The 27979-nt window shown below is 41.1% G+C and overlaps 1 protein-coding gene across 2 annotated transcripts; it reads right to left on the reverse strand.

The window, feature by feature from the left end:
* LOC107596411 (tumor suppressor p53-binding protein 1-like) lies at positions 1–26157 on the reverse strand. Of its 2 annotated transcripts, XM_016287132.1 has the most exons (28): positions 26018–26157; positions 24737–24942; positions 24566–24647; positions 24414–24495; positions 24222–24283; positions 23540–23656; positions 23395–23449; positions 22997–23157; positions 22771–22897; positions 22333–22421; positions 22054–22253; positions 20447–21707; positions 20226–20342; positions 19874–20074; positions 19071–19137; positions 18753–18836; positions 15241–15532; positions 15080–15139; positions 14751–14900; positions 13665–13885; positions 12598–12986; positions 11099–11290; positions 9590–9772; positions 8832–9020; positions 8157–8251; positions 7647–7843; positions 385–521; positions 1–281 (listed from the first exon to the last, which is right to left on the reverse strand). In XM_016287132.1, exons 2-28 carry the CDS (start codon positions 24914–24916, stop codon positions 100–102), a joined length of 5172 nt encoding a protein of 1723 aa, XP_016142618.1. In that variant the 5' UTR covers positions 24917–24942; positions 26018–26157; the 3' UTR covers positions 1–99. The 2 variants fall into 2 exon arrangements, with proteins under 2 accessions (XP_016142618.1, XP_016142617.1); XM_016287131.1 differs by lacking the exons at positions 1–281; positions 385–521 and adding an exon at positions 13254–13400 and having other exon boundaries at positions 7761–7925.
* Between the last annotated feature and the right edge of the window lie 1822 nt (positions 26158–27979).

The following is a 27979-nucleotide window of genomic DNA, read 5'->3' on the forward strand; positions in this document are numbered from 1 at the left end:
TTTTTTTTATTTCATAAAAACTATGTACAGTAAAATGCATGCACTAAAACACAGAGGACATTTAAAAGACATGTGAGAAGACACCAGAGGAATGATGGTTTATGTGGAAGGGTTGTGACAGAATTCAGAGTTGCTGTCATAGCTGAGGCACTTTCCACAGATCAAGCTCTGAATCAGCCACTCCAGAGAGACAACAGGCATGTCCGGGGCCATACGTTTCAGTTCCTCAGATGGACATGCAGATGCTGTCACTGCCAGGTCAAACTTCACATTTGGAATGTCTGTGAAAAATTTACATCACATGGTTTTTCTAATCACTTTATCACCAGTTATTTGTGCTAGCTCTATATGTTTTTCCATTGAACTAAGTGTACTATTACCCACCAGAAAGGTCTTCATTTACTTTATAGTGATGAACTTTTGCTGCATCACCCATGGAAAGCAAAGAGTTCCACAAATCCACACGATCTTCTGATATGAGCACCACCTTCAGAGCTTTGAAAGGATTACAGCGAGGATGCCTGAGGACAGAGAAAAAAAAAATTATTCATAAAAGAGAACTCAAGCTTGCAAGACTGTTCAGATAGGCAGTAAAAACAAATGTTCTGTTGTTTGTAGTCTGAATAGCAATCCAAATCAATTCCATATGTAATAATTATAATAATAATAATGCAGTTTTTGTAACAGCCTTATCACACTCAAAATTCTACAGTACAATATAAAAGTAAATATAAGTACTTATGTAAACATAAAACAAGTATAATAACAGCATAAGATTAATATGAATTTTTAATCATTTCATAAAACAGAGTTGGAGAATTTCTGAAATCAGTTTTTAAATCTTCAGGAAGGTGGTTTATAATTTAATCAATCAGATTTTGGTAAATGCGATTTGATCTGAACAGTCAAATTAGATTAAGTATTTTTCTCTCAATATTTGAGACATGACCAGTCAAATGAAGTACTGTCTACAGCACTGTATGAATTCACTTATTTAAATCATTTAATAAATTACATTTATTGAAAGCAGTTAAAAAAAAAGTGTAAAACAGTACAGGGCTTCATTCAGCTCTGAAAATATTCAGTTCTTTTTCTAACTTCGCTCGGTGTTTCACTATGGGAATCGCTTTGGGCGTGACCAACTGCGGAAGCTCCTATGACACCACGCCAGCCAAAGTCATTCGCGCTTTCTTCCCATGGGAGACTGCAGCAAGCTCTCTCAGCACATCCTAACTGCTGATTTCGCTAAACTGTTCAACAGACAGCCCGTCATTGGACTCCATCACCGAACGCGAGGTTAGTTGGACGGTATTGTGTTGAGTGATATCCCAACAATTAGAATAGTGTCTGCATCAAGGCGAGCTATTCTAATCGGCCTACTGCGTATTCAATTACTGCGGTAAGTGACGTTAAGTCAACTAGAGGTTTAATGCTTCAAGGCAAGACTTCAGAAGGTTTAGTTACCTTAGACCAGCAGTCTAACGTGTTGTGACGAGTCAGAGTTGTATCACTTCTCAGCCATTATGTCGATGGCCATCACCCCTGCCAAAGGGAATGAGTCGAAGTTCAGGGAGGTTGCATCCCGCCCGTGTCCACCCCCAGCTACCAACTCGGGCAGGGACCCTCACCCCATGTGTATCGTGTGTATGGGTCCGAAGCACACTCAAAGATCGCTGGCGGATCCACAAGCATGTGCTCACTGTGCGTTATTGCAGTTGAAAATCTTAAAAAGGAGTGGCAGTGGCTAACAAGCAGGACCCTTGTCTATCTATCAGGAATGGCCACATAATCTGCGGTAACTGACCATCTGACGCGAGCCAGTATGAGCTGGGCAAACATGGAAGCCGAATCCCCAGATATGCCTCTGATGTTTGAGGGACTGCTCACGCAGGAGGAGGGTGATCAGGGGGACGAGGATGCAGAGGGCAATGCTAACTCTGATCTCCTTGATTTGGACATGGACGACGAAGAGGAGGAGGAAGACAACTCCCTCTTCCCTGTCCAATAGTCTAGGCCTACGAGCACGAATGACTTGGCCTTGCAAGTAGACCATAACTGGGCCTAGCTTGGCCCGCGGCCAAGGATGCCGAAGGAGCTGAGAGGGACCTTAATGATGGAAACAGTTTGCCTCCTGCTCAGCCTGCAGCAAGACAACTCCTGCCTGCAGTGACTGCTTGCATGAAGGAAATGTCCCGCTACTGCTCTGGCACCTTTAAGAGCAAGCTCCCTACTAAGGCGTGTTCCATGTTGGAGATTCAAGGGATGGGGAAGCTGGGGTTGGCCGAACCTCAAGCAGTAGAGTTTTCAGTGGCCTATCACCTCCATCCGAAACGGCGCTCTATTTCTGCCTAATCTCAGATTTCGCTGCCGAGTAAAATGGAGCAACTGACCTCGTCGATATATCAGAGGATGTATAAATACGCGGGGCAGTCCGTGTGCTCGCTGAACACAGTGACTTTACTGTCAGCGTATCAAGAGGATATTTTGAAGGAGATGGGGTGGCAGCTGGACTCAGGGGTGCCGAACCTGGCACTCTGGGACGAAATGTGCGTGGTGAACGATCTGATTCTGTGCTCTTCCCGCGGCGCAGTTCAGGGCTGTGGCCACGAGATGTGCTTGGCTGTGTCAGGTGAGAGAGCGTTATGGCTAAATCTGTCAGGCATGGGCGACGCGCAGAAGTCGGAGGTAATGGATGCTGCATACGATCTTACTGTTTGGCCCAGCCCTCGAGAAAATGAGGGAAACCAGCACCCTCAGGAAACAAGAGGTTTATGCTTGCCGCATAAGCAAGCTCCACGACCAACCTCTCAACTGCCACGACAGGGCTTTGAAGGAGCCGCGGCAGCGAGAGTGAGACCAGTAGGCGCTAGGGCTCAAAGACCAGCTCACAGCAGGCAGCAAGCTGGCCAACGCTCACGACCGGATGGCTCTGGGCCTTGGGGAAAGCATTTTTTTGCAGCTGTGGTGGCTAAAAACCGTCCGTCCCACCCCATGGAAAGGAAGAAGCGTGCGACCTGACACGCAGGTATTCCCCAGCCCTTCTCTCTCCACCCACAAAGAGGAGGTGGGAATACAGCCCTCTAGTTCTGAGTTCAGTAAAGGCCCGTTAGGTAAGCTCTTCTCAAAGTCAGAGAGACGAGGGAGCTCAGAGTCATGTTCAACAGTGTCACCAAGCACTCACACAGTGTTTTCAAACACTTTTCAGTTTGGGGAAATTGAAAATAAAGAATGCATCATCGCATCCAAGCCACAGGCTGAGGGCGATATGCTCCCCAAGAAAACACATTAATAAATGTTGCACTATTGCAGCCAGGCAAGCAGCCAAGGGCGATATTCCCCAGAGACAAAATTCAAAGATATGAGAAGCATTCCCCTAGTCTCACCGCTGGAGGGAGCACTCGCGCCTTCAGTGGGAGCCAGTGCGGCGGCAGTGATGACGTCATCACTGTGCGTTGCAGCTGGGCGGAAGTGTTCGGAGGACTTCTCTCTGCCCGAATAGCCATTTGGCGCTATCCCGTGGGTTATGTCAATGATTTCACAGGGGTACAGACTTCAATTCAAGACAAAATTCAAAGATATGTGAAGCGCTCCCCTAGTCTCACCGCTGGAGGGAGCGCTCGTTCCTTCAGTGGAAGCCAGTGAGGCGGCAGTGATGACGTCATCACTGTGCGTTGCAGCTGGGCGGAAGTGTTCGGAGGACTTCTTTCTGCCCGAATAGCCATTTGGCGCTAACCCGTGGGTTATGTCAACGATTTCACAGGTGTACAGACTTCAGTTTGCAATGAAACCACCTCAATTCAATGAGGTGATTGTGTCAGTAGCCGAGGGAGAATCGGCTCATGTCCTGACGGCCGAAATAGAAACTCTTTTAAACAAACGGGCAATCAGAGTGGTGCCCAAGGAGGAGAGCTGTCAGGGCTTGCTTTTATTCCCGTTATTTTGTAATTTCAAAGAAATTCGTCCAATTCTGGACCTTCGTGTGTTAAACAAACACCTACGAAAGTTTTCATTCAGAATGTTAACACACGAAGCACCTATAGACTCCCTCTCTTATCGAGTCACACTGACAGAGGGGAGAATTGCATCTTTCACACAATATATCGCCCACTTTCAGATGGGGAAAGTGGTACCGTATAGACTGTGCTTACGAATGCTGGGTCTAATGGCTTCAGTGATTTCTGTAGTACATTTGGGGCTGCTCAAAATGAGGAATTTTCAGTGCTGGATCTGTGCTTTCGACGGCATCTCAGCCGGCAGGTGAGAATTACACATGCGTGTGTCAGAGCGCTCAGGAATTGGAAAAGAACGGGCATTCCCTTGGGGGTGGTGTCATCGAGAGTCACTATGACGATGGACGCATCCTTAAAGGGCAGGTGAGTGACTCTAATGGGCAGAGCTGTGAATGGTGTGTGGCCTCCGCAGCTGACTCACAAACATATAAATTATTTAGAGTTGCTAGCAGTGTGGTTAGTGCCGAAACATTTTCTGAGCTTCATCAAAGTGCAGCATGTGTTAGTGAAAACAGACAATTCCACAGTGGTTGCTTACATCAATCGACAGGGGGGCACGTGCTCCCTTCAACTGCATCAGTTGGCAAAGAGGCTGATCATGTGGAGCGACAAGGCTTTTATCCCTCAGGGCAACTCACTTTCCAGGGATTTTAAACAGAGGGGCAGATCTACTGTCCAGAGGAAACTCCCTGTATGGGAAGTGGAAACTCCATCCCCAGGTGGTGAACGAGATATGGTAGAGGTACGGTCAGACAGCCGTAGATCTCTTATCCTCACAAGAAAACGCTCAATGTCCTCTGTATTTCTCTCTAGTGGACGAAAATGCCCCAACTCAGTGTGGATGCTCTAGCCCACCCATGGCCAGACATCCTGCTTTATACATTCCCTGCTCTGAGCTTAATTTCCCCCACTCTAGCCAAAGTGAGAGAACATGGTCTTTCATTAATACTGATAGCTCCACGCTGGCCATCCAGACATTGGGTGGCCAAGATAGTTCAACTGCTGTCAGGCCAGGCGTGGCCCCTCCCTCCATGGAGGGATCTCCTGTCTCAGGCGGCGGTGGGGGACATTTACCACCCTCACCCAGACAAGATAGATGTCTGGGCTTGGCCCGTAAGAGGTGGAATTTGAATGCAGCAGGTCTGCCTCCATCGGTCATACATACTATACAGAGTGCAAGAGCCTCCTCTACTTGCTCACTTTATAGCAATAAATGGCCAGTCTTTGAAGAATGGTGTGAGCAGGGTCATATTGTCCCTTTTCAATGCTAAGTGAGGGATATTTTATGCTTTCTTCAAGATCTTCTAGATAAGGGGAAGGCTTTCTCCACCATTAAGGTGTATCAAGCAATTTCAGCTTGTCATGTAGGTTTTGTCGAGAAATCGGTAGGCCAGCACTCTTTGATAAGTCGTTTTATGCAATGGGTGTTGAATTCATTAATGGCGCTTTTCCACTGCATGGTACGGCATGGTACGGCTCAGGTTCACTTTTGGGGGGTTTTCCACTGTGTACAGTACCTGGTACTTTTTTTAGTACCACTTCGATTGGCCTCCTCTACTTGCTCACTTTATAGCAATAAATGGCCAGTCTTTGAAGAATGGTGTGAGCAGGGTCATATTGTCCCTTTTCAATGCTCAGTGAGGGATATTTTATGCTTTCTTCAAGATCTTCTAGATAAGGGGAAGGCTTTCTCCACCATTAAGGTGTATCAAGCAATTTCAGCTTGTCATGTAGGTTTTGTCGAGAAATCGGTAGGCCAACACCCTTTGATAAGTCGTTTTATGCAATGGGTGTTGAATTCATTAATGGCGCTTTTCCACTGCATGGTACGGCACGGTACGGCTCATTGCTCACTTTATAGCAATAAATGGCCAGTCTTTGAAGAATGGTGTGAGCAGGGTCATATTGTCCCTTTTCAATGCTCAGTGAGGGATATTTTATGCTTTCTTCAAGATCTTCTAGATAAGGGGAAGGCTTTCTCCACCATTAAGGTGTATCAAGCAATTTCAGCTTGTCATGTAGGTTTTGTCGAGAAATCGGTAGGCCAACACCCTTTGATAAGTCGTTTTATGCAATGGGTGTTGAATTCATTAATGGCGCTTTTCCACTGCATGGTACGGCACGGTACGGCTCAGGTTCACTTTTGGGGGGTTTTCCACTGGGTACAGTACCTGGTACTTTTTTTAGTACCACTTCGATTGGGGTTCCAAGTGAACCATATCGTTACCAAAACGTGACGTGTAAACTCTGCTGATCCCGGATTGGCCGGAGAGAATCGTCACTACCTGCGTCACTGAACTTGCGACACAAACACAAAAGAACCACTAGATTTAAATCAGCACAGCCAGCAAAGGATCGAACGCAACTGTTTTGAACGAGCGCACCTTTTTTTTAACAACCAAAAAGTTTTATTGTCTGTTGCGGAAGTACAGACGTTCCTCTCGTTGATAGCAGAGGAGCGGATGGGGCGATGCAGAATGAAAAAGTTTTTTTAAGGAGTCGTGGTAGTAGAGGCGGTGCAACTATAATGACATGTGAATAATCCCGCCCACTGTAAAGCGGTACTGAACTGCAGTGGAAACGCAAACCATGCCGAGCCGAACCATGCCGTACTGAGCCGTACCGAACTGAGACGTACCACGCAGTGGAAAAGCGCCATATGTCAGGTACGGGCTCTTCATATGTATGTGAGGAGAACAGCAGGCTTTAGGACTCATGACCAGCTGTGTGTGTCGTGGGCTACTCCTCACAAAGGGAAGCCGTTGTCTCGTCAACGGCTGTCGCATTGGATCAAAGATGCTATATCTTTAGCTTATATCTGCAAGGGAATTCAACCGCCTAAGGGCTTGAGAGCCCACTCCACTCGGGGGATGGCTACATCATGTGCCTTACTCAGGGGAGTTTCTGTTCAAGATATTTGTTCAGCAGCAAGTTGGGCTACGCCACACACTTTTGTGCGGTTTTACATACTGGACGTGTCTGAGCCATCATTAGCACACGCAGTGCTGGGAGCCGGCAGGTTGGTGCCCATTTAATTGTTTTGTTGGATAGCAGTGATATGGGTGCGATCCGGGAGTGGTCTATATCTCCCATAGTGAAACACAGAGCGAAGTTAGAAAAAGAACAATGGGTTACTTAACGTAAACCCGGGTTCTTTGGTAACAGAGTGAGGTGTTTCACCAGCACTTCCCTTCTTGCACAGGTACGGGAAGAAATTGCTCTATAATGACTTTGGCAGGGGTCGACCTGACTGATATAGGTGGGGCGGAGCCAGGTCACAGGTCGACCTGTCTGTCAAAGACAGACGTGGTGTCATAGAAGCTTCCGCAGTTGGTCACACCCAAAGTGATTCCCATAGTGAAACACCTCACTCTGTTATCAAAGAGCCCGGGTTTACGTTAAGTAACCCATCGTTTTTCAGTACTCTCTTTCCACTATCACATTTACTCTCTTAAGTCTCCTGGCATCACACAGAGGCTGAACTCATTACTACAGCACCTAGTGTAGATATACTGGATGTTTACTACATACAAATGGATTGCTTGCCGATGGTCAGTCGTAAGGACTGGATCTGACTCTTTTTCTTTTTTAATATTAGATGAGAAAATTAGTCATGTCAAAACGAGAAGTTCTTACCACTCCACAATGCGTCCCTCTGGCCCCAGACCGGCAGGAAGTAGGTAGTTCCTGTAGTTGAGCAGCTTCTTCTCCTGGCAGCAATCCCTCACCCATATCTGAGACACGCAGGGAACTCCACCTGCCACACACAGCAGGTACTTCCTGGTCCGGCAATGCTGGTCGGCGATCAGCAAGCTCTGATAGGCTGCTTTACACTGACGATGCAGAAAACACACATACATAAAACATGCGCACACAGCAAAAAGTATGCTGTGCAACTCGAGTCGTGCTGATCACCTGAAGCAGCTTCTTCTCCTGGCAGCAATCCCTCACCCATATCTGAGACACGCAGGGAACTCCACCTGCCACACACAGCAGGTACTTCCTGGTCCGGCAATGCTGGTCGGCGATCAGCAAGCTCTGATAGGCTGCTTTACACTGACGATGCAGAAAACACACATACATAAAACATGCGCACACAGCAAAAAGTATGCTGTGCAACTCGAGTCGTGCTGAATATAAGCTCACCTGTTCCTCATTAAAGTCAAGCAGGATCATTCCTCCACCTGCCTCTAGCTGTCTCTCTGTATAGTGTTTGTTGTATGGCGCTCTCTGAACATACTCTAACGAGAGAGAAATAGTGTTTTAAAAGTCACATACAAACACACACTTCCAAGTCTTTCCATGGGTGTAATTATTTATACTTTTTAGAGAGAGAAAAAAAAAAAAGGAAAAATAATTGCTCAAAATTACTACGATTTGTTTTATCTGTCCTGTATTTTAATACATTTTAAAATGTAATTTATTCCTGTGATGCAAAGCTGAATTTTATTACTCCAGTCTTCAGTGTCATATGATTCTTTAGAAATCATTCAAATATGCTGATTTCATGCTCAAAAAAGATTTCTTATTATTAATGTTAAAAACTGTTGCTTAACATTTTTGTGAAAACATTTTTTTCAGGACTCTTTGAAGACTAGAAAATTCAAAAGAACAGCATTTATTTGAAATGTAAATCTTTTGCAACATTATAAATGTCTTTACCGTCACTTTTTATCAATTAAATGTATCCTTGCTAAATAAGAGTATTACTAAATAATTACGCAATTTTTTTCACATTCCACAAAACATAATAAACAGCAATTTAGCTGCCTTAAAATCATTGCTTCAAATGATGCAGTGTTTATTTGTTCTACCCCTTACCATCATCCTCATCACTGGGCTGGTCGTTGGAGTCTCTGTCGCTTTCTGAGGATGCCGTGAGCATGAAGACAAACCCCATAAAGAGAGAGGAGTTTTCCGGCAAAGGTCCATGTGTTGCCACCAGGTCATTAGGGTCAGGGGGCAGGTCTGCTCCGCTCCCAGATGTGTTACAAGCAGCGATACGCTGTCCTGTTCAAATGAAACAAAAAGATAATAAGTATGGCATAACAATTGATTCAAAACGCTATTTTGAATCAAAGACTGGTTGTGTACCAAAGAGCCCATAAAGTATAATGAACTGTGAGGAATTAAACACAGGCACCACTCCCATCTACCCTGTTGAGTGCTCACCCACACAAAAGAAAAAGCATGTTATGCCACATACCAGTTGCTGTTTAGAGCTGGAGAGCTGCACTGCATTTAGTTGTATCAAAAGCAGTATTTATTCACAACTTCAGGTGGTTTATCAGATGTCTTATATTGTAAAATTAGACACTTACATACAACAATGGAAGCACTGGGGAGAAAGGCACTCATTTGGTTTATCATTCTGAGTTCATTTTAAAATACACATACAGATAAACGTAAAACAATTTCATAGCCACTAAAATGAATAAAATGTTGTTAAAAACCCAGAACAATAAAAGACCAAATTATTCAATAAAATCAGGCATACGATAAAACATTATTCTAAAATTGAGCAAATGCTTTGGTCCAGTTGTTGAATTAATATAGTCTGTCAGCAAGGGGCACCGTACCCACTCTGGCCCCTCCCCCCCTGCGTCCTCTCTTTGCAGGAGTCCTCTCATCCTCCGCACCACTGATGAGCTTTCGTTTCCCAGAAGGCCCTGGGTTTCTTGGGCTGTTGCTGGAGCTGCGTGTAGGGGTCCCTGCTCCACTGGAGTTTCCTCGGCGTCTCCGCTTTCCTTCTACCAGGTTATCTGAGGACAAAATAACACCGTGATGCCAACTGCGACAAAAACTGCCATTTCAACTTGTGACACAAAGAAGGCTAGTTAGCCTCTGCTGGTAGATTCTTTACACCATTAAAGAAATATTTTACCCAAAAATTTAAATTCTGTCATTATTTACTCTCATGTTGTTCCAAACCCGTAAGACCTTCATTCATCTTCAGAACACAAATTAAGGAATTTTTTATTAAATCCGAGAGCTGCGCTGAAAACTGTGTTACTCATCAGTTGCTCAGTAACATTTTTATGAATTTTTTTAATAAAAAGTCAATAATAATTATAATAATAATTACAACTATATTAATACATTTATTAAAACATTCACACATAGTGTTCAAATTGGGATATGTAATATTTTCTAATGTTTTAAAATAATTATCTTCTGCTCAGCAAGGCTGCATTTATTTGTACAGTAAAAAATACATAACTGATTGAAGAAGGTGGTCTCAAAAATGGCCAAAAAATATTATTTTACTATAATATAAAGTAGGGCTGGACAATAATTCAATATCAATATGTATCGCAATATAATTTTTTTCAATAACGGTGATATGATTTTTAAACACATTTCCGATATTTCGTATTTGACAGTGATTTCACATTTCTTGTTTGTATGAAGGCTAAATACCAATAAAAGGTTAACATTTATTTATTTGCGCCATTTTTTCCCTAAAATATTATATAGTTTTATAGGAGTAGGTTTCGTAGAATTAGCAAATTAATTTTTCACAAGTTTGTAGGTACAGACATCTGTTGTGGCCATTCTTGGCTGTTTTTATGAGGCTTTTTTAATAGCGTTCACATCGATATCGGAATTATATCGTATCGACCGAAATTAAGAAATATATCGTGATATAAATTTTGGCCATATCATCCAGCCCTAATATAAAGTCATTATTTTTGTTTTCTCTTTGCACAAAAAGTATTCTTTCAGCTTCATACGGACTTGAATGAAGTGTCACACGGACTTTTTTAACGATGTCCTTACTAACTCTTGGAAACTCAGATTTCATCAAAAATATCTTAATTTGTGTTCTGAAGATGAACAAAGGTTTTACGGGTTTGGAACGACATGAGGGTGAGTAATTAATGATTGGGTGAACACATTTTTGGGTGAACTATCCCTTTAAGTTAAAAAGCAGAGGCCATTAACATTCTAATGAAATCCAAATTTGTGCAAGCATCATGTAAATTTCAAGTATTTCATTTTATTATAGATGTTTGTTTCCATAGTTAGCCTGGATCCAGAACTTGTTTCCACTTTCACAGGTTCAAACATGCCAGTTGAAGACTCACCAAGGCTGACATCAGAGGCCATGGTTTGGGGTGTAGATGGTTCATAGGGTCCCAGTCCATACTGCTCCCTCAGGCGGTTGCCTTGCTCCATGCTGAGAATCACAGACGTTCTGCTGTACCAATTACTCTGACCATCTTTCTCCACACAGTAAAGAAACTCAGAGCCTTGAGTCTTATGACCCTTCACCACACCTGAACGCCAGAGACAAAGAATCAGTATAGCTTTTTCCCCACATTATAGTTTTTTTCCCCTAAATATAATGGATTACTTGTTTAAATGTTCCTTACCCATTTATTTTTTATTATTTTCTGCATTTTGACACAAAATAACTAAATAATCATTAGACCATAATGCTAAAAACATCATATGGATAATGCACGTTTTCAAAAGATAGAAGTAGACAAAGGTACATAGAACAACAGACAGACAGATACATATAAAGATGGGCAAAGGTGGACTAAACAACAGGCAGACAGACAAAGATACATAGAATGACAGAAAGATATACAGACAAAGACAGATAAAATGACAAATAAAGAACAGACAGGAAAAACAGACAAACATAGAATGACAGACAGACAGAAAGGTACACAAAAAACAGAAAGACAGACAGCAAGATATATAGACAAGAGACAGGCTGACATAAAGAAAAAAGATGCATACACAAAAGCCAGAGACATATATAAACAAAGATAGAATAACAGACAGACAGACATACAGAAATAATGATATATAGACAGGCAGACAGACAGGTAATGGTTCTGTAATGTAACGATTCACTCAACTCACAATGCAATACGATTCACAATACTGATTACATGATACAATTTATTTTAGATGCATACACAAAAGCCAGAGACATATATAAACAAAGATAGAATAACAGACAGACAGACAGAAATAATGATATATAGACAGGCAGACAGACAGGTAATGGTTCTGTAATGTAACGATTCACTCAACTCACAATGCAATACGATTCACAATACTGATTACATGATACAATTTATTTTATTTTTTTTACCAAAATGAGATTTATGACAAATTATAAATGAAAAGGTGCCCTTCTTATTGCTTGGACAAAAGCTGCACATTTCATTGTGAAACTGATATATGTTAAATAACACAAGTAAATTGAAATTTTAAAACAAACCCCAAATCAATCAATAAATAAATAAACTCAAATAAAAGAAATCTCTTCGGATAAACAAGCTAAGGTTTTACCAGTGCTCTTTCCATTTAAATGTATAGGCAACCACTGTATTTTAATCACAATCCCAACAAAGATGCTGCATACATGCAACATGAGCAGTTTTTAATCTAAATTAGATTGTATCATTTCAAAATGATACATTTCTGAATTCAGTCATGTGAAATTAAACTCCCACCCCCAACCGTACATCTCAACCGATTTAAATCATCACATATTTGTATTGATTTTCAGATGGCTCAGTGTGCATCGTTATATCCCTAGTAATGTTTTTTTGGTCCTGCTTACCTATATTAAAGTACTCCTCCTCGGTTAAGGCAGTGACTTCCGTCTCTACAGGAATGGGGTCACAGAGCAAGATGTCTTTTCCTTGTACTTCACACTCCTGGTTGTCATCGAACAGAAGGCGGAAATGGTTCTCTCCCAGGTCTCGAGTGATACTCCCAGAATAGAAATACGAGTTGGATGACCACTTGGCCAGCACACGCAACCCAACAAAACTGCTGGACCCAGCGCTGTTATCTGGGGAGGTGGTGTTGAGAGATTCAGAGCGGCTTGTAGCACTGGGCTCTACTGGGCTGCCCGGTGCTTGGACATGCCTTTGGGCAAAGTGCTCCTCTTCTGAGGATGATGCACCCTGGCCATGGGCACCACCTCTCAGTCCGGTTCTGCCACCTCTGAGAGTCAGTATTAGCAGGTGATGGAGAGAGAATAAAAACAAAAAAAGTGACACAATGAGCATCACAACACCCATTAATAATGGAAACAGAGAGCTCATCCATGTGCTACAAAGGGAAGTGTTTGAGTTAATACTAATGACTAAGTCATACTTGGGGGAAAAAAGGAACAAGGGTCATGCAAGATGATTAAAAACAGTGGCTATAAACTAGTGTCTAATACAAAGAGCGTCTTGGACCCTGCCAGCCTATCCAAGAGCACCTCACCTGGACAGCGGGCTGCGGGAAGGAGGCCTTCCCCGCCGGGCACGGCCACGGGGGCTCAGCTGGGTGGTGACCCGAGACCCCCGTGCATCCGTCACCTCTGACCCCACCACCACAGTGTGACTCCTCGGCTGCTGCCGTCCCCCCCGCCTGGGGTTCAAACACACACACGGAGAGGATGCGCTCAGCTGAAACGCCCTCGACCAAATGTGTATGGGAGCAGCAGCCATGAGAAGATACTAAAACCATACCGTGTCCAATAACAAGAAGGTGAGAACATGCTCTAATTAAACGTATTGACAATAACATCCACACAAGACTTTCTACAGAACAGCGCCTACTTCCCTACAACCAAGACTCATGTGTTAACTGCAGAGTGTTAGTAATGGAAAGAGAGACAGGAAGACTTCTCACCGGCCAGACTTGGCCCCTCGGCTGGGGGGCATTAGAAAATCTGGCATTCTGATGGGACCCAGGCCCGTGCTGCTTGTCCCACTGGAGCTGTGGTGTGATGGGGCCTTCGAGGAGAGTGAACTGACATCAGCCAGGTCTCCTGATGTCATGGAGCTTCCTGTGCGGGAGGGTGAGATGTCATTGTCTACGATGCAGCGATCCACCACGGGTTCCTCTGATTCCTTAGAGAAAAGATACAGCAGAGGTTTGATTATCAGTTTAATCTGTCCTTAAAACCATTGCAGGTGCACCGTCATATTTTCCATAATATTTTCCACATTAAAAACATTTACACCTAAGGAAATAAATGGCACTTCTAAAATACATTTAAAGTCATATCCCAGCCATATCATTGTAAAATAAACATTGTAAATGACCTATAAAAGTAAGGATAACCTCCAACTTGTCTTAAATCCCCAAAAGTTAAATGAAATCATTGGGATGTTGCGCCAAAGCCTGACATTTTCTTCACGAGGAGAAAAAAATAGACAGTTTAAAGAAAATATATGAGAATATTTCAAGAATTGCACTTAGAAACATTCTTACTAACTTCTTACAATTTATGTGAATCCGGCACCTGGTCGCCTCATGGGGCCAGACAAATACTATCTAGCAGTGTTGGGGAAAGTTACATTTAAAAGAAATACATTACAATATTGTGTTACTCTCTGAAAAAATAATTACATTAGTTACTTTTTAAGGAAAGTAATGTCATGTTACTTTTGCTTTACTTTTTTAAAACCTTGGCTGGGTTTGCTTGTTTTTAATATAAGAAACTTCTGTTTTTGGCAAATGTAAAAAGCCCTTTAACAACAAAAATTTAATGAATATCAAGCCTCATGCAGAGATGACTAATGAATAAGCCTCAGCATGTCCACATTTAGTCTAGAACAACAGTAACCATCATGTTTACGCAATCCACACAATACATCTGCACTTTCTCCTGATTTCTCTCAACATGGGGACAGGAGAGCTGTCAGTCAATAAATGGGAAAACAAAAGTAACTGGTGTTAATTATTTTTGTAATTCATTTATGTAATTCTTACATGGGTAACCTTGCGGTCAACCTCTCTGCCATCTTCATAGTAGACATCTGTAATGATGCGAGTGACCGTTGTTCGGACTTCCTGGATGGTGCGAACATGTTTGCGCAATGATGGGCCTGGATGGGTTCTGGTTGGTGTACTTGGTTCTCCCTTTAAGAGTAAGATAAAACTTGAAGATACATCTAAAAGGTTACAGCCCTTTATATTTAATCATTCTAAATAACTTCTTGCAATCTATGACATGGTGCAGGATTTTTCCTCGTTCTTTGTAATTGCTAACATATTTACAAAAAGTAATGTCATTATGAACATTTATTGAAATCTTTTACCCTTCCAGACAGGTTATGTGGTCCAGACAGATCAAAACTAGTCTGCTGAGACACAGCTCTCTGACAAACCAAAAGAGACAAAAAGAAAAATATATAACATGTGGCACCTGTTAAGGCACTTTTATCATTAAATGTATCCTAAATAACCAACACTTGCTTACTTTGCTGGGTGGGCTGGTGGTCGAGCTGATATCCACACTAGTTTGCTGTGACACGGCTCTCTGTCGGACAGGTGTTCGAGGTTTGTCAGAAATGCTGAGAACCTCTTGTTCTTTGGCAGGGGAGGGCAGACCACTGACCAGAGGTTCAGAGTTTGCTCCCGCACCAGCAGGATGCAGAGGTACAGCTTCAGTGACTCGGCCTGAGGCTCTGCTGTCCACTGTTTCTTTTGGGCATTTGAGAGACAGCCCTGAGTAATTAGTGTTGGGGGACCTGAACAGCTGGCTTGCTTGCCTGTTGGAGAAGTGGAGAGACAAACACATACAGGCAGAATTTTAGAAAGACTACAGAGTACATTTGTTTAGTACAGTGCACATGACCTTGCTTAATAACTTTGTTCCACTTATTATTGACTTGTGAAGCCACTTGCACACGATAATAGGGTTGCAGGATTTAAAGACAAAAATCTAATGGTGGTTTTTCTGATAAAATGTGACTTAAAAAAAAGTGGTGGTTTGCTTTGGAGGGACTGCACAATTTGGCCCAAATTTTTGTGATTTATGGCTGTTTTAATTTCTTCATTTTTAAAGGGGTCATATGATGCGATTTCAATTTGTACTTTCTCTTTGGAGTGTTACAAGCTCTTGGTGCATAAAGAAGATCTGTAAAGTTGCAAAGACTTAAGTCTCAAATCCAAAGAGATATTCTTTATAAAAGTTAAGAGTCAACCATGCCTACCTAAAACGGCTCGTTCTAACACGCCCCCACATATCTACATCACGATGTGGGAAGATTTGCATAACGCCGCCCAACTGTTCACACAAAGAAAGGAGGCGCAACTTTTATTCTCACTGTTGCCGCCGCCGCCATGTTGTGGAGATGCTGTGTGTTTCGGTATGAAAGCGAAACTACTTTGTTTGGCCTTCCTAAAGAGGACACAACTAGAAATCAGTGGTTAAGTTGTATTTACAACACTGTTCCAGAACAGTTCAACCCAAATATCCAGATGTGTGCAGCGCATTTTACGGAGGACGAGGACTGTTTCCTGTTAGAGTAGCCTACAATGCCGGTGTCGGTTTCTATAAAGTGGGGCAATTCCAACTTTGCAAGGACAGTCTAGCGCTTCTGACTCACAGTCTGTAAGTACATTTTCATATGTAAAGGATTTGCCACTGACGATTCAAACGCGAGCTTTGAGCAGTGTAGAGTAGCGCTTGTTGTTTGTCGTTTCTCCAATCACAAATGCAGACATGGTTTTATGTTCACGCAACGCGATACACAACGCGTAAAAATACAGTATAAGTCATTATAATCAGTAATTATGTCCCCACTGGATGCAACAAATGCCTCGTTTTTAATGGGTTTTATTGTTTTTGTCTTGTCTCGCTGGGACATGGCATCACAGTATGGTAAGGGTGTAACATTTCTGTCACACGCTTGAGGAATTCGGCCAATCACAATGCACTGGATAGCTGGCCAATCAGAGCACACCTCGCTTTTCAGACCGATGAGCTTTGTAAAAATCGACGCGTTTCAGAAAGGCGGGGCATAGAGGAGCAACAATAATGTATATTATGTGGAAAATAATGTGTTTTTGAACCTTAAACCGCATACATGCAACACATTGCATTACACCAAATACACAAAATAACGTTCTTTTTAGCAACTTCATATGACCCTTTTAAACATTAAACATCGTTGATAGCCTCATGGGCAGTGTGCCAACATATAGTGCCATTGCACTTCGGGTGTCCCGAGTTCAAGTCCCGGCTCGTGGACCTTTTCCAATCACGTCCCCTTCTCTCTCCCACGTTGCTGTCAAAAACGTACTGTCCTATCAAAATTTTTTTTTTAAAGTAAACGTCAAGCTTTACAAGTTTGTGAAGATTTTGTTTTATTTTATAAGCAACCCAAACTTTGAAATGAGTTTGTGCGGAGCAGCATTTATTGTGAACCAATCCGCTCTGAGACACTGAAGACACCAGATCAAGAGTCACTCATGTAAGAAAAAAACAGTGTCACGCTTTCTTCTGAAACACACAGTACATGTATTTATTTAATTAAATCACAGTCTTTACATTTGAAGGCTCTATTGTGATTTTGGTTTATTTCAAGTTTGCAGCCCTACCAGGATCACCAGGAGAACACCTTGAGGAACCCAGGACAAAGACAAAGACCAAAACAAAATCATCCCAACCTTGAGCTGTGGAAATGGGTCATGCTCCATTGTACGGCTCTCTACAGCCCTGACCAGGCAGGAGTGGCACTATCAAACCTATTTTAGGTTTCTAAAGATATCCAACACCAAGGGAACTCTATTTATAACCACAACAAAAAAGAATTCAAGGTCAGTTGTGCCCAAGACTATTCTTATGCAGTCTAGTGACTTGAGACAGGGCTTTATGCTTGTTGTTTAGAAGCACTCATGCCCCTCCAAAAGCAGCACTTATCTCCTTATGAACATCTGATAAACAAATATATTTTGATTACACTTTCACTAACAATAGTAAATTAAAATACAAATATTCATGGTTGTCTTTGTTTCTTTCATTTTTAAACATTAAACAATAGAGCTTTGAATTTGCAGAAAACTACAGGAAGACCTTAAGGCTTCTCTACAGTTCACAACTGATTTATAAATGAGTCTTATTACAAATTGTTTACAAGCAGAGGGATGTGCACCCGTGTGTTGTGGTACTTCCGTGAACGTGCATCAAAGACTGACACAAAAAAAGAAGAATTGTTGAATAAAGTTGTTATTTTCATTTTCTTTACACACAAAAATATTCTCGTAGCTTCATAAAATTACGGTTGAACCACTGATGTCACTTGGACTATTTTAACAATGTCCTTACTACCTTTCTATGCCTTGAACGTGGTAGAACCTTGCTGTCTATGGAGGGTCAGAAAGCTCTCAGATTTCATCAAAAATATCTTAATTTGTGTTCTGAAGATAAACAAAGTGTCTTACGGGTTTGGAACGACATGAGGGTGAGTAATTAATGACAGAATGTTCATTTTTGGGTGAACTATCCCTTTAATTGCAAACCGAGCAGCACTGAAAACTGTATCATGAACTGCTTGTGCATAAAAGAGCTTTTTTTTTTTGTTTGAAAGCACAAAGTGCTGAGAGACCCCCCCCACTCCCAATTTCAAAATATGTATTTTACAATATGCATTGACGCACTATGCCTTAAATTCAGTACAACATTATAATTAAATGGGCTTTCTACACTGTACACAACATGCATTAGAGATTAATAACAACTGGATTTTGATCCTGATGTTATGATGTTTTGACCAGGTGCATACAAATTATTTTTACATTTGCACAGTAATTTTCAGTTGCAAATGCTCATTGTACAGCCCTGTGATATCATATAATTCAAGATACCTAGCAAACAAGCATGATACTATTTTAAATAGAACTGCACAAACATATACTTTTATCTCTAATGAACAGCTAGTGGTGATTTAAAGTGTGACATTTTCTTATTTTACAGGAGTGTGATACCTGAGCGGAGGATCACTGGACTCTTCATCATCCTCTACCTGGACCTGCCTGTGGGCCTCCCGAACACGACTGAACACAGAAGGACTGAAAAACAGACAACAACAGGGAAATAATAAACCACATGATTTCCCAACAATGAAAACTAAAATTTGCAGTTCTGTCCAGTCTTTAAATTAAATAAAAAAAGGATCCTTATTAAGGAGCTGTATTACAAATGTGTTAAAATGACTAAGGCCGAGAATCAGCAGCTCTGAGTGACAGCTGAAAAATGAATCCATCCCACAAATAAGCTTCTGCATAGCAACCACTGCAGGTTACCTGGTTACATCCATGGCAACAGTGGTAGCCTTGGAGACAGATCCTTCCTCATCTGTTAATGGTGGTTCTGGGGAAGCATTAAAATCAAGCTTAAAGGGATTGTTCACCCAAAAATAAAAATTCTGTCATCATTTACTCACCCTCATGTCGTTCCAAACCTGTATGAGTTGCTTTCTTATGTTGAACACAAAAGAAGATATTTTGAAGTTTGCTGGTAATCAAACAGTTGGTGGTTGCCATTGACTTCCATAGTAGGAAAAATAAATACTATGGAAGTCAATGGCAACCACTAACTGTTTGATTACCAGCAATCTTCAAAATATCTTCTTTTGTGTTCAACATAAGAAAGCAACTCATACAGGTTTGGAACGACATGAGGGTGAGTAAATGATGACAGAATTTTCATTTTTGGGTGAACTATCCCTTTAATGGGTTAAACTTTAGACCACTTAAAAAGAGTACTAGTACTATTTACTAACTTAATACTCATTTTATTTACTCACTCACTTCATTTAATTCATTACATCTCACAGTATATAACCATGTTTGAAACAATAATAAAAAACTATAAAAAATGTATGTATATGGGTAATTGTAATATTTTAATTTTATTATATTTTTAATTAAATAAAATTAAATAATAAAACATTTTTTATTTGTATATCATTGTAATTATGTTATTTCAATTATACATTATAATTATATTATCATGTGTTCTTGGTGTAAGACGGTGAGTGAAAATGTCAATGTGTGAAAATCAACAACAACAACAACAACAACAACAACAAAAAAACGGCTTTTACTCTGCAGGCTGAAATGTTCTGATCCCGAGCTGCCCTCCTCCACCGGTGTCACCAGTTTCATCCTGAGACTCAGTTTCCCATCTTGCTCCACTGCTGCTGGCTCTTCGCCCTCTCTGCTCTCCTCTACCGAAATCTCACTGGCTGCCATTGTCGTCTCCCTGGTAACGTCGGCCTCCGACGGCTCTGAGAACGAGGTCATCTCTGCAAAACATCAAAAAGGCACGAAGAAAAAGAAAAATGGTTCACCACAACAAGGACAGGAAGGTTAAGAGGGAGGGGTGTGCAGTTTCATCTCAGCATACTGATATTTAAACACAAATATGTTATGCAACGAAAAGAAAGAGACACCCACCAATAGGAGTGCTGTGTCTCGGTGTCTTTTTCAGCTGACTAATCTGTGGAGGAGTTGCACTCACTGCTGGGCGGATCAGTTCGCCCTCTTTGGGCAATGTAAAGTGAAACGGAAGCTCTGGACAGGAAAGAAAGAAACAGAAAACGGCTAGTTGGATTTACTGAAGACCGGTTACATAATCAGCAGGGATAATAGATCACTTGTTTGAGGCTTAATCTCACCTCCAGAGCTGTCGCTCAGACTTTTGTTGGCGGCATTGTCTGAGTTTTTTTTGTGCTGTCCTGCATCACTGGGCTGTGTGCTCTTGGACTTGGCTCTCTCGAGCTGTAAAGGTGAAACCTCAGTTGATCCCGCCGGCTGAGATCCTGAGATCTTTGCCGTGGCCTCATGTTTGTCCTGCACAGAGCCCCTCACAGGTTGCGAAGAGCTTATGAACGGCTGTGACCTCCCATCCTTCACTTTCTCTTGAGAGACCCTCTGGCTCTCTTCTAGCACCATGACACTGAAGCTCTCCTCTTTACTGGTGTGGTCGTCTCTGCTGGGTTCACGTTGGGATATCTCCTTCTCTTCCTCTCCATTCTCCTCCTCCATGGGTTCTGGAGAAAGCACCTGGCTCTGAGACAAGCCCAGCTTTATCCCAGTGTCATCACCTGTCACCTCTCTCTGAATCTCACCTTCATCCATCCGCTTCTCCTCTTTGGTATTTCTAACACTGTCTGTAACAACACTGTGGCTGTGTGTCATGGGCTGACTGAGTCTCTGGCTTTGACTAACACTTTCTTTTTCCTTCTCTGTGTTCTTTTGGGACGAAACAGTTAAGACTGACTGAGACAGAGACTGTTGGGGGACAAGAACAGGACTTATGGGTCTGTCAGCTGATGGCGAGGCTTGTGAACAGTCAGCGACTGTGGTTTTACTTGTTTGTGGTGCATTAGGGGTGTCTGAAACACACTCTGCACCGGCAAGCTGGGAAGGAGTCGCAACTGGAGAAGCGCTTATGTTCTGGTTCCCTACATTAACAACCTGTGAGAGCTTTTGAGAGGGGTTACAGTCTTCTGTACATTTTGAGTCAAGCCTGGAAAGGCTTTGTGAATTTGATGATGTAACAGGCTCAGGGTCCGTAACATTCTTGCTTGCATTTTGTGAATGGTGTTTAGGGTTTGAGTTGCTCTTGTCTGCACCACCAGTTCCTTCCTCTTCCACGATCTGTGTGGCTTGGCTATCCTCCTCCACAACGAACAACTGTGTCTTCTGAGCAAAACTGCTGTTTTCACTGTCGAGCTCCAACTGAAAGCAGTCAGCCACCTCAGAGGTATGTGAACCGCTCCTTGAAGACTTTTTCAGCTGCTCCGCTGGGCCGGTCTGCTTGGGCGATCCTGACTCGGTTGCTGATGGGTTGTTTTGATGAGGCAACTTCTTTGAGCTCTCAGTCCCTTGATTTTTGTTCACAGGTTCAAGACTTGGAGTGGAAATAAACACGTCCTACATTGAGAAAACATGGAAAATACGTTGTCAACAAAAGGATGTGCAGATATGTTTAAGTGGAATGCTATGAACTGTAACACATAGTTAAGGTGTGGTCACATTAGCAAAATTTCAGCAAAATAGGTCAATTTTTTATTGTCAGTAGTGTAGCAATATATAAAGCACAGCTCACACAGAAGTCTCTTTCAAACTGAACGGTTTTCTATTGGTTAACATTTGCCCAAAATCTGCATGGTTGCATGGTAAAATCTTTCACACTCACGCAAAATTCCTAATAATTTGGATTTCTATTGAAATTCGACATATGTGACCACATGTGTACACCTGAATAATTGATGCCTACATGTGAGAATTCAGGCTGGCTGGGGACAGAGAGGCTTTTCTCTAGAACAAATCCAGGGGAATTCTGGGACACTGGAGTGGAGGCTGTGGGTTGTGGTTTGGGGCAGGGGTCCATGTCCATTGGCTCCTCCTCTCTCCCTGGTGGCTGGACCTCAGGGGGTGCTGATGTGTCCATTGGGGATGCAGCAGCTTCATTATAATCTAAAGGGAATCATTTAGGAATGCGTCTGAAAACCTTTTTACATCACATAAGCCTAATCTGTATGTCAAACACACTTACTCTGCTCTTTTTCTGTGGGTGAATTTGGGACAATGTAAGGTGTTTGGCTTAAATTGTCCTGAGTGGCAGACACAAAGTCAACAGATTGCCTAAAGAAATGACAGAAAAATAGGCAGTTATCCATTTCCACAATTAACCTTTTTAGTGTACACAGAGAAACCGATCAAATCAAAATGGGATTAAAACTTTCCGTCATCAAAATCATTAACATTCTTAACTGAGAAAATCAAGACAATTTTACATTTGTGGGTAAACTATAAGCTGAAGAGTCAAGTAAGTTTATATATTACTATATTTATATATTACTATTTATATATTGGAATATCGTAATTCAATATTCTTTACTTTTTCTATAATCCATAAAATAATAGATTCATAATTTTACCCTCCAACCTAAAGAAAACGTGTCAATAAATCATGCTAAGAATAACCACTTACTGTGAAAGACTCTCCTGTACAAGTGTGCCCTGTCCAGACAGATGAAGCAAGCGAAGACTATGTGCAGGTGTGGATGTCGGCCGGTGTTCTCTGTCAAGCTCTGTAACACTGCTGTCTGCCTTGGTGCCTGTTATAGTGAACATGATTCTATTACAACAATAAACTAAACAAAAAAACATATTTAGACAATAACAGATAATAAGAGGAATCATTTGGGTCTACACACTATTTCTCTCCTTTTCAAACATGTCATCCTGAGAGGAAGCAAGCACATCTTCTTCATCTTCTTGACCGTCAGATAATTGAGAGTGCAGTATAGCCTGAATACTGAGCTTCCTGCTTTCCCCATCCTGAGGCTTCGAAGAGCAGCTTGAACTGACCTCTGACCTACAATATCATCAAGAAAATTAGAAGTCAAGCTACTGGACAAACTATTATTAGTTAGAACTGTACAATAACGACAAAAAATATTTCTTAAAATGTCATGCTTCATTAGTGAAAACTAATTTCAAGCCTCTGATTCAGCATTGCACAATGGACGTGTTGACAATTGTCACACTTCGTTAATCATGGTGGCCGTAATAATAATCTTGAGTTTTCAATGCTTTTGAAAAAGATTCTTGCCCTGAAGAATTTCCATCTTGATTGGATGATGTTCTTTCAGAACTCTTCAATCCACCTGACAGAAAAAATGACCAGAAACCAATTTTAAAAAAAACTTGATTAAAGGGTAGCAGATCAATAGTTTGCAGTAAAAATGTAAACATACATTGGCTGGCTGGTTTCTGAATGTTTGTTTTATTTGCAGGAGCTCCATCCTGCTCATCTTCCTCAAAGACTCCCTGGCTCTCCGACAGCTCCAAGAAACCGAACTGAGACATCTCATCTGTGATCAGATTAACACAAACATTCATTTATTCTATTAATAATGTATTTTATTAATAAAGAACACTTTTGAGAGGCAGCATCATATGAAATGAATGGCCATAGTGCTTTAGTGTTGTTATAGTTAACGAAAACTAATTGAAATGAAGCTGAAATAAGTGACGTGACATGTGACCAAGTATGGTGACCCATACTTGGAATTAGTGCTCTGCATTTATCCCATCCAAAGTGCACGCACACAGCAGTGAACACACACCCGGAGCAGTGGGCAGCCATTTATGCTGCGGCGCCTGGGGAGCAGTTGGGGGTTCGGTGCCTTGCTCAAGGGCACCTCAGTCGTGGTATTGAAGGTGGGAGAGAGCGCTGTACATTCACTCCCCCCCACCTACAATCCCTGCCGGTACGAGACTCGAACCCGCAACCTTTGGGTTATGAGTCAGACTCTCTAACCATTAGGCCACGACTTCCCCTATTTGCAGGAGCAATATATATATAAAAAAACTAATACACAAAGTACACAAATAATTCAAAAAAAAAAAAAAAACACTATTGTTTTGAAATCTTACCATGTGTCTCTGTACAGTGTGTGGTGGAGTTAGCCTCAGACTCCATGTGCTCTGTAACACTTCTGCACAAACACAATTACAAACAAAGACAGCGGATAAAAAACTAAATTAAAGCTTTTTAGAAGCTAATGAAATATTTCTCTCTGCATGGAAATTGTAAAAGGTGTCAAGGCAGCTCAATGTTTTTAGTACCGTTTTGAGACTGGATAAGAGTGAACTTCAAAAACTTGACTATGCTCTGTAGCTGCTGAACCCGGGTCGGACTGCGAATTGTCTGAAACAAATCAAAACCCCTTTTTCAATAAACAAATAAGAAGTGAAATCTCCTAAGTTCATTTACTCACCTGAGTGGGCTGTAGTGTCACTCTTATCAGTCTGACTGTCACTTTGCAAACAACGACTTTTAGTAGGGGAAGAAATGAGCTCCTGCAAAGGCATGATGACTCAATATCAATTTTCTTCATAGAGTCTTTATAGAGAAAACACACACGCTGCTATGGCTTGTGATGCCTCACCAGCACAGGGCTTTGTGATGTGGGCTGCAGGTTAGAGAGGCGGCGGGCGAGAAGGGCACAGTAGCTGGTGTCAGGATCGTCCTCCAGGGCCACGCTGTCAGGCTGGGAGTCCTCAACTATGAGGCAGGGGTTTTCTGTCTGAGGAAAACTTGAATCAAGATCACTCTCACCAGGATCCATAAGGATGGGACAGGGTTAGCAGATGTCTACATACACAGAGATCAAACAGGAGGGTTAGAACACAGAGACGACAGATGAAAGCCACTCATGTATCCAAGTACATGATTTCATAATGTAAACTAAATAAGGTTATGTGTTTGGCAGGGGTTTTGTTTAGATGTATTTTTATGTTTATGCATCGTAAATCACCTTGTGTACAAGCTGAAAGCTATGTATATACTTGACATCTTTTTTTTGTACTTTTATTGTTATTATTAGTAACTCTGTCAAGAGAAATGCTGGTCATGTGTTTCTTGATTTTCTGCACGTATTTTGAAGTTTTAACTTTACTTTAGTTTGTACTTTAGTCAAGCTAGTGTTTTAGACAGTACAGCTCGTTTCAAAGCAGCTTTACATTGGTAAACAAGAAAATAATTAATTAACTGATGCAAAAAGTATTTAATTCTGCAGCTTTTAATGTAAATTAATTTTGCTAGCACAAAAGTAGAAAGACAAAATTATGCTCTTCATATTTTTCTTCGAATCTCGCTTTGTTTTTTCTTTTTGTTTGTTTTTGTATTTGAGCTTGGTCATGTGATTTAAACATGGCGGCGCCCATAAAGGGGCGACTCGCTCCACGTAATTTAGGAGAAGAAGAAGAAAATAAACAGAAATTCTTTGAAAGCTGTATACAGGGCCTTTATCTCATGTCAGTCTACAGCATTTGGGATATTAAAGCAAAAACGTGTGCATGTGTTTAAGGTAATACTTTCATGCATCTTTGACAGAACATGTTTACCAAGACGTTGTACATAAAAAAAATTATTTCATTTATACAAATGGCGATCTTTAATCGCGAGATTTCCTGCTGCTTGGCTGCACGAGACTACAAGTAAACTCAATGCAAATAATCCCAGAAGTAAAATCTATACAACTAAACAACACCAAGAAATGCACAAATGATTTGCTAAGACTCAAATAGCCAAACACGTGGATTAAGCGCATTTTCTCACGAAAAGCCACAGCTGTGTCACGGAGAGATTGCGCATAGCACTGCAGCTATAACCTAAAAAGAAAGCTGCCTTCCTGTAAAACACAGCCGGGGAAAAGTAGCGATCTTACTTGCTGGATCCCTGGTAGGCGTTAATTCATCTCAGCGAACGCGTTGCATTTTACAGTGCAGTGAGAGCACGTACAGAACTTCTGTACGCTTTCACAGCCTAACTTTAGCGAAAGCTTTTACTTCGCGGCAAAAGCCCTGCAGGAATACTCGCCGTTGATTGGGCATCACAGTTCCTGACTCAACCGAACGGCTAAAAAACGTATTTTGATTGGCCGAGAGAGAAGGGTAAGGCGGGGTTTTGTACTCGACTTGGAATTGCGCAGATGTTTAAAGGATCTTTTCGTGTTTTATTTACCATTGCAAAAAGCCTTAAATTAAGAAAAAACGTAATTATAACTGTAAGAGTATTATTAGTAATGGGTTTGTTGCAACTTGCTTCAGCCGACCGCCATCGGTGCATCGCAAAGTTAAGATACTGTATCAATCACGCCCACTAAAAGCAGAGCCCCAGTAGCCTGAGACTAAATCAACACGACTTACAAGAGATAAAGCAGTGGCTATCTTTGATTGCAGTTAGCTCAGTGGTTAGCTGAAATCTCTTGAGAGAAGTCATGTATCCTGAGATGAGCTTTGTTGTTGTTGTTCATTTATTCAATTGAATATTGTTAGATCTGGAAGCTCCACTTTGATATTTAAGATGATATTATCATTATTAGTATTAGTATTAGTATTACAACCAGTGTTGGGGGTAACACATTACAAGTAACGTGAGTTACGTAATCAGATTACTTTTTTCAAGTAACTAGTAAAGTAACGCATTACTTTTTAATTTACAAGAGAATATCTGAGTTACTTTTTCAAATAAGTAACGTAAGTTACTTTTTTTTCTCCAATTTATTGATTGACAGCTCTCCTGTCCTCATGTTGAGACATCAGAAGATGTTACTGTAGTTCAAAATAAATATGAATATGCATTAATTCATCTCACTCACAAAAAAACAACAACACAGATTCAGTATTCCTCAAAATGAATAAAAACAACACAACTCAGAATATGAAGCAAACCTGCAATAATTAAATGTTAAACAACACAAATATAATTTATGTATTTAATCCCATTCTATTAACCAATGTCTTTGCTTCTGACCTTCGATGATCCAGTTCAAACATACTAATGAGCAAAAATGACTCTAGACAAACATTTGTGTCTTTTTTATTGCTGAAGTGTGTTGAAATGGCTTCTTCTGCATTCTACTGTACGGATGTAAATGTACGTTCCCTTCAGCCTGAGGCATATTCATTTCACTTCTGGTGTGAAAAGGCTTTTATATTTGCCAAAAATATAACTTTTTTATTTTAAAAACAAACAAGCAAGCCCTGTCCAGATCTAAAAAGTAACGCAAAAGTAACCTAACGCATTACTTTCCATAAAAAGTAACCAAGTAACGTAATTAGTTACTTTTTTATGGAGTAACGCAATATTGTAATGCATTACTTTTAAAAGTAACTTTCCCCAACACGGATTACAACAATAACAGTTACAACAAACTTAGGGTATCTGTAGTAGGTTATTTTTTGAATCTAGTTTCTTTACACAACCAGGTGCCATTTGTGACTTTCATATTTGTTTTAAAATAACTTTCACAATGTTGATTTCCACTTTTGCTATCTTCCTCTGTGTTTTTTTTTTATATACATCAAATAAAATCCAGTCACTTTATTTAGTTTTCCTTTTATTTCCACAATGAAAAGGCCTATTTTGGCCTATTTTTTTTTCAGTTTCACCTTGCTGTATTTTACATAGGCTACATATACACACACATATGTTACAACTCATTGAAAAGAGGATAGCCTATCTGTAGAAATATCATAATTCAATTCAGAGACTTATTCTTTGTGGCTCCAAATGATGTTTGAACTTGGTCATTAGACGTCAGTCACTGTTGCTAGATTTTAAGATAAGGCTATTCATCTTATATTTTCATTCTGGGTTATTTTAGTTTATTTAAATGAACAAATAG

This window comes from Sinocyclocheilus grahami, unplaced genomic scaffold (assembly GCF_001515645.1).
Source record: "Sinocyclocheilus grahami isolate Dianchi unplaced genomic scaffold, SAMN03320097.WGS_v1.1 scaffold219.1, whole genome shotgun sequence".
NCBI lineage: Eukaryota > Metazoa > Chordata > Actinopteri > Cypriniformes > Cyprinidae > Sinocyclocheilus > Sinocyclocheilus grahami.